The sequence below is a fragment of the Polyodon spathula genome, chromosome 7 (genome assembly GCF_017654505.1).
Source record: "Polyodon spathula isolate WHYD16114869_AA chromosome 7, ASM1765450v1, whole genome shotgun sequence".
In the NCBI taxonomy this organism is placed as follows: Eukaryota; Metazoa; Chordata; class Actinopteri; order Acipenseriformes; family Polyodontidae; genus Polyodon; species Polyodon spathula.
In genome coordinates, this window is record NC_054540.1 from 17,352,547 (window position 1) to 17,365,721 (window position 13,175).

The following is a 13,175-nucleotide window of genomic DNA, read 5'->3' on the forward strand; positions in this document are numbered from 1 at the left end:
CAGGTGTTTTATATACAGTGTCCCCTTCATATAAGGTGGCCCATTAACCAGGAAATGTTTATAAATAGGTAGTCATGGCTTCCATTGTACACTTAATGCTATCTCAGTAGCATTTGTGTTCTTGTTGAAATTCAGAATGGAAATAGAACAGTTTCTGGCCATTTTAAAGCGGTTATACAGTAGTTAAGTTCATCATTTTATTTACGTGATGTCTTGCATTTCCAAATGAAACACATGTTACTACACCTGGTTAAAGAAATCTCTGTTTATAACCTTGCTTTCAGGTATTCTTGTGCATTTCACCAGCACTTTTCCCCACACCTTATTTCCAGGCACTATTCAACTAGCTGCTTTCCCTGTTCTCTGACATGCTTTACAGCAGGTAACATGATTTGACCCTAGAAGATGCTTCTAAGGAGAAATGCCCTGGGAATTGAAACATTAAGTCTTCAACTGAGAACATTTAACCTAGTGTAGTACCAGAAACCATACATATGTTTCTTTCAAAACTGCACATTTTAGTTGTTTGTTATTTGTTAGCTGATATTAACTTGGGGTCCCGACTACAAGATTATGAAAGGGTAGCACTGTATATGGTGGTGCTGGAACCATTTTTATAATGGGAGTGCTGAAAGCCATTGAGCAAAACTGTAACCCCTATATATGATGGAAGCCATGCAAAACCAGGGAGTGCTACTGCACCCCTAGTTCCAGTGCCTTTGACTGTGTATCAGAGCTAGAGCTGCATCTTAAAAAAAAATAAAAAAAGGGCAGGGGGGAGGGGGGGGAGCAGTAGTCAACAACTGAAAGATGTTTTATTTATTTATTTTTTGCACCGCTGTATATCTGGCGCAAGTGATTTAAGTTTCTGCAGTTTCAATTCATGGTTTATTTTATAACCCTGTGTGGTTAGCTGTTTTACACCATGCAAAAGTATTAAATAATTGGCTTCACATGACAATTGGCTTGGACTGCAGGAACAAATTACAAGTCATGTTTTTAACATTTTCAAAGGCACAGCATATGGTTTTCATTTTGGCTTGTGGTAAAAGCTTACAAATGTTTAACACGTTCATAAAAATGCAAACGCATGACCCTAAGCTCTTTTTTACCTTTGTCTTCAACCAAAAGCTCCTCAGTCTTTCCAACAATCTTGTTCAGGCAGTCTCTCACTCTGCCACACATCGGGCACTGGTCCAGCAGGCATGGTGAACTCAAGGAGTTGCATCTGAAACAGCTGAGAAGGACACTAGCGAGAGAGAGAAATAAATAATTTAGAGTCCTTAAAGGATAGTGATTGAGATTCCCTAGGTGATTTTTTTGTGTACATAAGAGCATAATAACAGTATTTTTCAGAATTTGCCTTATTTCGACATAACTAGGTAGAACAAATATAAATTTTGGTAATGTCCAGGATTTTATGTGAGTTGTTTTAAAGTGGTATTGTTTAACATAAACATATTCTGCAACCTCATTCCCTTTTAAATTGGGACACTTGTATGTACAGCAGGAATCGTTCATTGACAGTATATGTAGAGGTTATCTTGGAAACTTCTGAGAACCAGAAGGGTGTCACGCCAATGTGCACTCCCAAATAATTACGCTGATCAATCTTATAATAGTCAGAGTGTGGGTGTCTTCTGGGTTTTGAAACTTGTTATAACTATCTACAATAGTGTGTTATAGGATTCATAAGCTTGCATAGAAACATCCATACAAGAAAACAACATACAAACAGAATTGCACTATAAGCATTTGCACACACACAGTAAACAGTATTGCAGGGAGAAACCAAGAAAATGTATAAAAGATACGCTTTAGAGCCTCCTCTACCAAACTGGATTTAATCTAGTCTGCATATTGAATCAGAGGTTGAAAGTTGAACTGACTGGATATGATTGTTTAAAGTTGAAGTGATCTTATTTTGTACGTTATCAGCAAGTATTGTTTTTCACATCAGATTTCATCAACAAATACAAGCATAACATTGTGCAAGCCAATATGTTGTAAGTGTTCTAAAGCCAGATGCTAGAACTCTGAATAAGTATTTTTGTAGGAAATGTTTCTTTTTGTTTTTTGTTTTTTTTGGTATCCATAGAGTTGAATTGAATGCTAAATGTGTGGGGTGTAAATTTTTATTGACCCGGAACAATTGAAGAGAACTTGGTGTTCATAGTAATATTAAAAGTACATCTGTTTTTACAAAACCCTCTTAAATGCCTTGGAAGGAAATTATGAAGCTGAATTGAGTCTGTAAACATTACATTTCAAGCTGGTAATATTTTATGTGAATTGACACAGCAGGCTGAATGTCATTTATCTTTCTAATCCTAGTTCCCCATTGCCTCCCACTTGAGGCCAAGAACATTGATGCTGTGCCAAGAGAGGGTGGAAAAATAACCCTATTATTAACCCCAAATTGAAAACATGATGTTTTTTTAATGTCTTCATTTAGAGATGTGTGTGCATGATGATTATTAATACAGCTCCTAAAGCAGTAAAAGAAAATACTTTATTTTAGCTTGTGTACCGGCCATCAACTTATCCAAGAGACATTTTTTCATTCTTAATTGTGTTATCTTAAGTTGTTCTGCCATGTCGAGATAATAAAACCTCACTGGATTAAACTACTATGGTTTGTCCTGTCATACTTGGTCTCTGATTCATTGCTTTTAACTGTAATAACTCATTTGGTCACCCTGATGGCCTAGATACAGAACATAGCCTTCTCCCTAGACTGATTTATAAAGCAGACTTACATCATCAGATTTTGTTGTCGTATTCTACCTACCATGCCTATTTAAAGCTCATGCATCTTGATGCATTAGTGATTTATCTACACATTTCAAAGCAAACAGGGATGGGATTATTGTCTTAATTGCTTTTAATTATAGGCATAATTAATTTAATGTAAGGTGTATCATGTGCAGTAGAAGCTATCTTATTTTTATATACTCAGGCCAATTAAAATGAATAATAGGGAAATGAATTGACAAGCTCCATCACAGGTTTAGTCAATAATTTAGTCAATATATATATATATATATATATATATATATATATATATATATATATATATATATATATATATATAGACACACACACACACACACACACACAAACACACATTTTTCATTCTTTCTGCCACATTGAAGATGACTTGCCGAAATGGGTTGTCTAGAGATGCATTGTGTCTTCTTCAGCCCAATTAACAGTGAAGTGCGAGGCATCAGCTGTTGCTGTAAATCATGGCAATCACATTGTAATCTGCAAGCTCTTCTCAAATTGAGTGGGACTAACAGCTGAAAGGCTGTGAGAATGCTGGAGATATATTTGAGCCAGCAACTTTCAAATGCCAAATGTGTGTGATATACACTGAGTGTACAAATCATTAGGAACACCTTCCTGATATTGAGTTGCACCCCCTTTTGCCCTTAGAACAGCCTCAATTCTTCAGGGCATGGACTCTCCAAGGTGTCGAAAGCATTCCACAGGGATGCTGGCCCATGTTGACTCCAGTGCTTCCCACAGTTCAAGTTGGCTGGTAGTGGATCTCTACCACAAATAGCTCGTTCCATCTCATTCCACAGATGCTCAATTAGATTGAGATCTGGTGACTAGGCAGGCCACTGCAGTAAGCTGAATCCACTGTCATGTTCGTGGAACCATTCCTAGACAATCCAGGAATGGGGCATTATCCTGCTGAAAAAATCCATTAGCAGATGGATATACTGCTGCCATAAAGGGATGCACCTGATTGGCAATGATGTTCAGGTATCCTGTGGCATTCAAACGTTGTTCCACTTTTATCAAGGGGCCCAATGTGTGCCATGAAAACACACCCACACCTTCATAACTACCATCACCAGCCTGCAATGTTGACATGCGGCATAATGGATGCATGTACCCTTGTCCTCCCATCGGCGTGAAACAGCAGGAACCGAGATCCATCAGACCAAGCAATGTTTTTCCACTCCTCAAGTGTCCAGTGTTTTCGTTCCTTAGCCCACTGCAACCACAGTTTCTTGTGTTTTTTTCTGAAAGAAGTGGAACTCTGTTAGGTCGTCAACTGCCATGCCCCATTCGTGTCAAGGTATGACGAGTTGTGCATTCTTTTATGGGTCTTTCGGTACCAATGTTGTACTGGACTGTCAGTTGACTAACTGTAGCCCATCTGTTGCTCTGCACAATTCGTGTCAGCCTCCTTTGGCCTCTTTCATCAATGAGCTGTTTTCAACCACTGGCCTGTCGGCTGGATGTCCTTTGGGTGGTGGACCATCCTTGAAACACACGGGAAACTGATGAGTGTGAAAAACCCAACAGCGTTGCAGTTCTTGACACACTCAAATCGATGCGCCTGTCACCTACTACCATACCCCGTTCAAAGGCACATAAATCTTTTGTCTTGCCCATTTACCCTCTGAATGGCACACATACACAACCCATGTCTCAGTTGTATCAAGGCTTAAAAATCCTTCTTTAACCTGTCTCCCCTTCATCTACACTGATTGAAGTGGATTTAACAGGTTACATCAATAAGGGATCGTAGCTTTCATCTGGATTCACCTCGTCAGTCTATTTCATGGAAAGAGCAGCTGTTCCTAATGTTTTGTACACTCAGTGTGTGTGTGTGTGTGTGTGTGTGTGTTTTTGTAGCTAAATACTTTTTTTTGGATGCAGAGCACAGTATCTGTACCGTAGATAGATCACAGGCATTGCTTGACTGGCGTGGGCATAAAAAAATAAGTTTGACAGACTGATAATGTAACAAGACTTTGAGAATGGTTACAGAGGCTCACAACAGACCACCAGATTTAAAAACTTTTCTTTTAAGGAGCAAACATAAAATAATAACTATTCTCAGCAGCTTCAGGCGGTTTTCCTTGAAACATGCCAGCTTCAAGTCACTGGGGAATCGGGTGGTAAAAGCTAACGGATATAATTCCTCTTACTTTTCATTTTACACTCAGACCACCTAAAATCCATTTCATAGCTATTGGTATTAGAAGGGGTTTCAGTTTCTTTGTCTCCTGTCTCCTCCCAGAGGTGAAAGGCCACTGCACTGCTCAAGTTCTGCTACCATCTGCTTGTTACCTATCTCCATACTGTTCCTGATCAGGATCTAATTCCTTCAAGTGTAACAACTTACCTTACATTCCACTTGCTTCAGCCTCTGTCCTCCCTGACTGCTTTCTGACACCAGACGTTTTTAGCTGTTTTACAGTCTCAAGTTGTTCATGGAGCACTCTTTTTGAAAATGGCTGGTTCTGTAATCGCCTAAAAGGAGAGCATTAACCCTTTGCAGCCCATTTATTCAGCACTAGTCAGGCACGTCAGGTCCAATTTATTTTCACACACTTTTTAAAATATATATTTTTTCAGAGTAAAAGTGGTTTAAAATGCATTGCATGGAAAAACAACATCAGTACTGCATCTCCAGCCAAGCCCCACCCCACCCCTTGTTAGCTGTATTTTTCACATACCTCTTTATAGTCGTGCATACTGATAAATCCTCTCCTGATCACTCGTTTTATCACCAAACTCCTCAATAATACAATCCAAGTCATTATTTTATTACCATAACAAGCTCTGCTAATGTCCGTAATATTCTTTGAGCTTTGGATGCAGAAGCAACTATCTCTTTTGTTTGTGTCCGTATTATCTCTGTATTGCATGGGGCTATCAGATATGCCCTTTTTTCAGCTTTATTCAGCTATTGAAAGGTTTTCTCTGCTTTTTCCGGAGAAAAAACAACTAGAGACCTGTGCTTTTACTTCTGCTTGATGATGTTGGACAGGGTCCGACATCGGACCGCAAAAGCTTAAAGAAAAACAGAAAGAGAGAAGCCCTGTCAGTCATTCTGGTGGAATTTGGATAATATTAATTTGTCCCCTTTTAAGTGACACTGTTAAGCTGAAGGTATAAATGAGCATTAGTGCGCACAACCCGCAAGCCGTCTTCAAGCTACCTTGTAATTTGTTGGAAATGCATTCATCAGGCAGCCCCGATCAGCTTTTCTTTTGGAACAGTTCAAAATTCAGGTTTTAAGTTTAAGCAGTTAGAAAATCTTGAAGTGCTGTCTGCTTGGAATTACAGCTGACAGCCAATTTCTCCTGGAAAGACTTAGCAGAGGCGGCAATACATTTGGCACTTGGCATTGGAATAAATGAGGGTTCCTGGATCAAACAATGCTAAGGTCCATTTTCTTGGGAGGGGGGAGGGGGGATTTGAGGGTGCTGGATGGGGGTGGCCCTGTGTTCCATTGTTGCAGCATGGTGTCACATCTGGGAAGATTGGTCAATCATTAGTTAATATTTGATCATATTTATAAAGATGCGTCATATCTCAGGTGCCTGATTAAATACAGTGATCACTTCTTGAAATATTTGCATTTGTATTCGTGGATGAAAGAAACAGATTGCCTGTGAACTGCTCGAATATTTTTCTACATTTAATTTGAGGATCATTTCATATTTCACATGTTTTTACTGGATGCATGAATATTAGTGCCATGTATTTAGAGGAAATTAACGTTGTTTTAAAGGCAATTTCTTAAACACATTCAAACTGTAGTTTATAGAAGTGTTGTAAATCGAACCCTGATGTTGACATTGATTATCGTGCAAATTCTGACGACGATTATCGATCATTATCGAGTTTAAAAAATAAAGAAATCCTTCTCAGTAACAGTTTAAAGGAAAAGTAAGTCTTCTTTTTATAACACATTGCATAAAAAATTCATTCAAACAAATCCTGATATTTTAAGACGTTTGATAAGTACATTGGCATTTAAATACAGCACTCCTCAATTTTCATATTCCTGCCGTCACTAGCCTTTGCCTTGTTTTGTGTAAAATCTGACAAATTTCCAATGTAAACAAAACAGTAAATTAAGGAAAGGAGAAAAAAAAAACAAGGTTTGAACTACATTAACATTATGGCCTATTCACATGGAAGTAATTCAATCTCTCTTTTTTATTTGCTGTTGGTTACAGTTTATGAATTATGTGGCCCAGCTTTTGTTAGCAAAAGCAGCAGTCCCTTCCAGTGTGCCGCGGCTGCAGAGATGCATTTCACACTGCTGTCATGTTTTAACCAAAACTTGACATGACTTTGCATAGCCACTTAGGTTTGCATTATCTTCAGTGAATGTATTGTCATTTTTCCCAAACAGTACATTACAGGTAGCCTACCCTTTCCTGCAACTGAACTTTTGACAGCGACAACTTTATATAATTATATAATATCTCTCATGTATGTATTTGGATTTATTATTAATTGACTTACGGCCGACATCACAACCAAGATAGGTAGAATATCTCTTTCATACATGCATAGGCCTAATCAATTTATATACCGCGTCACATACTGGAGTGCAGACAGCAGTGTTTCACCCACATGGATTCAGTTACACTTATACAGTACATTTACTAAGGCCCTTCCTATTTCACAGACTGTGAAATTCATTCTTCACTGTGAAAACGGTCTATTTTCTGTTCTTTTACTATGCACTTACATCCAATTAAGTTATCTGTATCGGTCCAGTTTCCTGATGTGATTTATACACTTGTTTCAGTTTCAAAAAGAAAACAGGACAGGATTAATTGATTGACACTTAACAGCAGCAAATAACCACTCTGGACTCTCCTCACTGATTGGTAGATATGGGCAGCCAGGGCGGGCTTTGTATCCTAGGAGATCTCAGCTGATATTGTTAAGCGAGTGAACATTTTGCAAATATCCAAAATGAATACAAAAAAAACACAATAATTTTGCGTTCTAATGGTGGCAAACTATTACTGTATGTATAACCTGTGGCATTAAGACTCAGACAGCAATCAAAAACGAAAAAGGTTGCGGATAGTGGATTGCTTCAAAACGAAAAGGTAAAGAAATTCTGAAACAGCGGCACGTGACATTGTGGTAGTGCTAAATATTATTAGTTTCGCTCAAGACAGATGGCTACAGTTGGGACTGATTTTAAAACCAAAAACAATATGTATAAAATACATTAATAAAGCAGGTTACTCTTGATCTCTGTATCGTCATCCTGTATTTCTTTACAGACGCATGTTCTCATAACTTTTAGAAGCAACAGCACAGATTACATTCTTGACAGTAAGTGTGTGTGTATATATGAATGAATGACGTTTTTAATTTCCTGGAATGTTCAATTTCATTAAAGTATTATCGATTTGTTATCGTGGGGTCACTATCAATAAATAATTAGATTATTATCGTTACAAGCCTAGTTTATAGGGAACCAATTCACAATATTTTGTGTAAATTCAGTTATGTTCCAAATATGTGGTTAATGATATCCGTGCTCTTTGTAACAGACATGACTGTGAAACAATATATTTATTGCAGAGGGGTTACCCTTGTTACTTTTTTTTTATTATTATTTTTTTTTTTTTAAGTATGCACAAAATATTATGAAACACAGGTGGTGGCCAAGCATATTGTGAACTATTGAAATATTTGTAACAGGGGGTGGATTCTCTTAAGATTGCTATAGTAAGACTGCTGAGTTGAGTAATTCTGCAAATCTGAAATAATGAACAAATATTAATTTTGGTTAAAAGGGAAGCCTAATATTTAAAGTGAACAGTATGGCCAAAATTTAGAAAACCATGCATTACAAAACATTCTTTAAAATAATTGGCTTATTCACAGAGTTGAAAACCTAGTTGAGCAATTTTGCCCTTGATATAATTCCTATCTGTCATACTTTTAGCTGGAATTTGCATAATAGTGGAGGAGGATATGTCGCAGTACATCATACTTGTTCACATTCGTTCTGTGATGCACTCCCAACAGGCTTGGAATTGTAGCAGAATTTAACCAATCTGGGTCAAAAGAGCTTCAATTTTCCAGTTGTAGGACATTTTATAGAGAGTGCTTTTACTCAGGTTTGCAATGACTGAGTGTGCTCTTTCCAAAAGAACTCCCCAACTACAACTGAGAGATGACTATAAAACCAGAACTGGTGCCCAATTATCTGGAATGCATTTGTAATATGCCAAAGAAAATAGCCACGGAGGAATCTTTTGTGTGTGTGTGTGTGTGTGTGTGTGCATGCATTTCATTCTAGGGGATTGTTTTAGTGAAGCAAAATGTTCTTCTTTGTTTAAAATTGGGCGTAACAATTCTTAACATAGTTATAATATGCATTGTACCATGTTTGTGCTTTCTAATTTGCCCTGCCTGATCCCCCACGTAATGATTCTCAACACTGAATTCATCATATTGGTGAACAGAAACCCATTTGTAAACATTGTCACATGACACACTGAAGTCTTTTTCTCTTATGTTAAATAAATAAACACTTTCAGTAGACCAAGTGAGAATTTTAAATGACAGCAGAAAAGGTCAACCTAAAATGGAAACTGTACCCCCCCCCCCCCCCCCCCCCCAATCTAATCTAGCTTGTTGTTTCTTTTGCATCACTGCCAGAATTCCTTATTTGAGGTTTCCGTGCATGTGCAAACTCCCCACCTGTTTTGTCTGTGAAGTAGGAAGTGTATAACTAATAAGCAGGCAGTGAACGTAGCCGGTCTGGACACTCTTAGCCTTCCAGGGTCCTGATTCCTTGATCTGTCATTCTGACACAGTCCTCAGATGAATTCCCAAATGCACAACACAAGGAACCTATTTATGTCCTTAATTTAAATTTTCCATGAGCTGGATTTACCTGCTAAGATACTATTTTTATTTGAACGATTATATAATGTAGCCCTTGTATGTAATTACAGTCACTATTATGTCCATAATTACTGAGCATTGAAGAATAGGAAATCTTAGTTGAAGCTCTTCTTTCACACATTAAGAATGTTTTATATGAGGGAAGGCTATGAATAAGGCAGATGATTGTATCCAGCAGGTTTTAGAGAAAACATACCAACAGTTTCATTTTTTTTTTCATTAATTAGAAATAAAAAAATAAATGAACCAATAGTACAGCACTTCACCATTCAAGGACATGACATAAATTATGTTAAGTTTGTAGTATTAGAAGAGCTAAAATTAGACAATGCGACATATAGAAGAATAAAATAAATCTAGACAATAAAATAAATAGACAATAAAATAAATCTAGACAATGCGACATAGAAGAATAAAAGAAAGTAAATGGATAAATAGATTGAACAAGATTATGCCAGCGGGACCCAACAGAAAAAAATGAACTCATTAATGCCAATAAATATATAAAAGGTAAAAATAATTAAATAAACAAAATTAATTCAAAAGTTGTGCATGCTGATGCGCTGGGGAGACCAAATCAAGGCTGATCCTCAGAGCCAGCATTGCATGATAATATAAATATAAGTTTATATAAAATCATTTTAATTAGAATTAGAACAAGTAGTTGTCATGCCATCAAACACCTATAAATTCCTCCAGTGTTGTGATTCAAACACAGGCTCCCTTGAGAAAGATATGTACAACATATTGAAATGTTGGGCAGCTGGCTCTTTATATGTTAAGTTGTATTGTCTGATGTAAATAAATAAATAAAAATGTTTTCTGAGTTAAGTTTTGGAAATGTAGTTTTAAGTATTGAAAGTATTGCAGTTTCATGTTTTTATAGTTGCAACACTCTCAAAACATTTTTCTCACAACATTTTATTGTAAACAGATTTAATATTCGTGAACACAATTGAATTAAACAGGATGAAAAAAATAAAAGCAATGGGTGGAATACATTTCAGTTCATATGGGATTGTTCAGCCATTGTCAGATGTCTAGATTTATGTAATTCTTCCAAATATCCTCTCCTTACACTCCTCTCTCTCTCTCTCGCTCTCTCTCTCACACACACACACACAATCTATATACTTGTTCTAATTTATTTTTCTCTTTCTTTGCAGGCTGCTGTTTTGTAACGTATTACACAAGAAAAGCTGCCCTTGAGGCTCAGAATGCACTGCATAATATTAAAACCTTAACTGGGGTGAGTATATGTACTTTAAACCACATTTTTTATCATTAGCTGTCCAGTGTGTAGAAGTTAAAACATTATCTAATGTATTTTTCCTAAAGCTACATTTTTGAGCATATCCAGTGTCTTGTGCTTCAGACACAGTGTAAAGGATTTGTGCAAGCTCCCCTCAGGGGCCCCATTTTTAAGGTAAGATGTCTTCGTTTTAGCACCAGTGCCTTTTAAAATGAAAGTTTAGGCATCACATTTCTGGCTTGGGGCAACTCTCGATAATCATAAGTCTAAGGTAAGTAGCCTGTCCATCTGTCTAAAGAGGGTTAGGTACCAGTAAGTTTTGTTTGGTTATCCAAACAATTTCTGTGGCTAGCAGAGTGTGCTTCTCTCTCCCTGAGGGACATAAGCAGAAGCAGCCGCAGTATGTAAAACTGCAGCCGAATCTCTTGTTCAACAGTAAAAAATAAACATGTTGCTTCATTGGTTTTATGACCCCAAGCCATAACTATTGTCCACAAGTTGTCTGAGGTTGTGCAAAGGATAATGCAGGGGTTACTGGTTTACAGTATTAATGATGTATCATTGAAAAAGGGAATTAGTAATTTTCAGTGTCTTCAAAGATCTGTTGTGTGTGTGTGTGTGTGTGTGTGTGTGTGTGTGTGTTACCATGGCAGCAGACCCCTAAACTGGGAAAAATAAATCGTGGTATCTCTTGCATTTATAAGTACATGGCTACATGGCTAATACTTTATCAGACTCCTACCAATGTCATCACCTTCACTGTGTAGTGTCTGCTTGTGCCTCTTAATGTCCAAGGCCGCCTCATTTAATCAAAAACAAGCACGGACAATAATAGGCTACATTCAAAACAAGAATATGGACAATTAAAAAGAAAAAAAAATCAAACCAATGACAGAAGAATTTAAACAAACGTTTTTAAAAGAGCAAGAAAATAAAAGTACAATAAGAAAAACACTTACTGACATAAACCTCACTGTCATATTTTGCGTTCAGTGGGAGAAACGAGAATTTCACCAGCTACCTGAAGAAACCCAGACGTACACTTTTCAAATTTCATCTAGTTGGTTTTTAAAAAATAAAGAAATAGGGACGACTTTGAACCAATTTCTCTCCAAAGCATAGCAGTGTAAACTGCGCAGACACAGCTATGAGTGCAGCATTTTCTACAGCAGCACGTAACAGTTTACACATACGAAACAAAACTAGAAAGTAAGAAACATAGAAGATATAAAATAATAATGTGGGTCAGAATATATATTAGCACTCAAGTATGTCTCATGCACTCATGCACTACATCTCAAAACTAACTCAAGACATATTATTGTGTGGTAATATATATTCTGACCTGTATATTATATTCTCTCTCTCTCTCTCTCTGGCTGATACCAATAGCTGATAATTATCTACCATTAATAATAGATAGTGCAGGTAAGCTGTTGTAAACTACTAGAACAAGGCATAGGGCCTATATTTAAACTGTTTTACAATTTATAGATGTTAAAAAATGAACAGATATTGTTTGCATGTTGCATTTATTGCAAAAATAAACAGGTATTGTTTACGTGTCGCATTTACTTCAGAAAATGAATACAGAGAATAACTTGGTATTCTATTGTCAGCATTGTCACACACAAAAATAACGTTTTGCATTTGTACTTGTAAAAACACTTCTGTTTAAAAAATATATAATCTGACATTAACTTTTATAACCACTTGCTGAGAAACATTGCGTATTGTAACTTCTGTCTGTACTGCAGAGAAAAAATTTAGCCTACGCAATGTCAACTGCAACTTTTGTTAAATTCTTATTTTCAGCAGCACAGCTTAAATTGTTAACTTAACCCAAAAAAAGATGTCAGAAAAATATAAAATTTACAATTACAAAATTCAGTCAAACTTGAATTTGTTTTTGGCAAAAAGACAGCACAATAATCAATTCAAAATGCCGCCGAATACACCTGTAACCAATACAGATTAAGCAAGATCAGCAAAAATTACAAAAGGTCATTCTGAAGTACATTGTGAAGTAGTAATAATAATAATAATAATAATAATAATAATAATAATAACAACTTGCGCCATCAATGTTATTTAGGATTCAACCTAAAAAAATAATTGTTGGATTTAATGTAGCATCAAGCCTGTTCTGTTGCACACAACTCAGTTAGTCTACTGTTGTCTTCAGATGTATTTTTTTAAACATCGCTATTTTGAAACA

General features: G+C 36.6%; 1 protein-coding gene across 15 annotated transcripts in view; it reads left to right on the top strand.

The window, feature by feature from the left end:
- LOC121318265 (CUGBP Elav-like family member 2) overlaps positions 1 to 13,175 on the top strand; it is a 178,185-nt gene that overhangs the window by 119,074 nt on the left and 45,936 nt on the right. For all 15 annotated transcript variants that reach the window (XM_041254750.1, XM_041254755.1, XM_041254745.1 and 12 more), the window contains one exon: positions 10,872 to 10,954. In XM_041254750.1, coding sequence (XP_041110684.1) covers positions 10,872 to 10,954 — 83 coding nt within the window. The remainder of the gene's footprint in view (positions 1 to 10,871; positions 10,955 to 13,175) is intronic.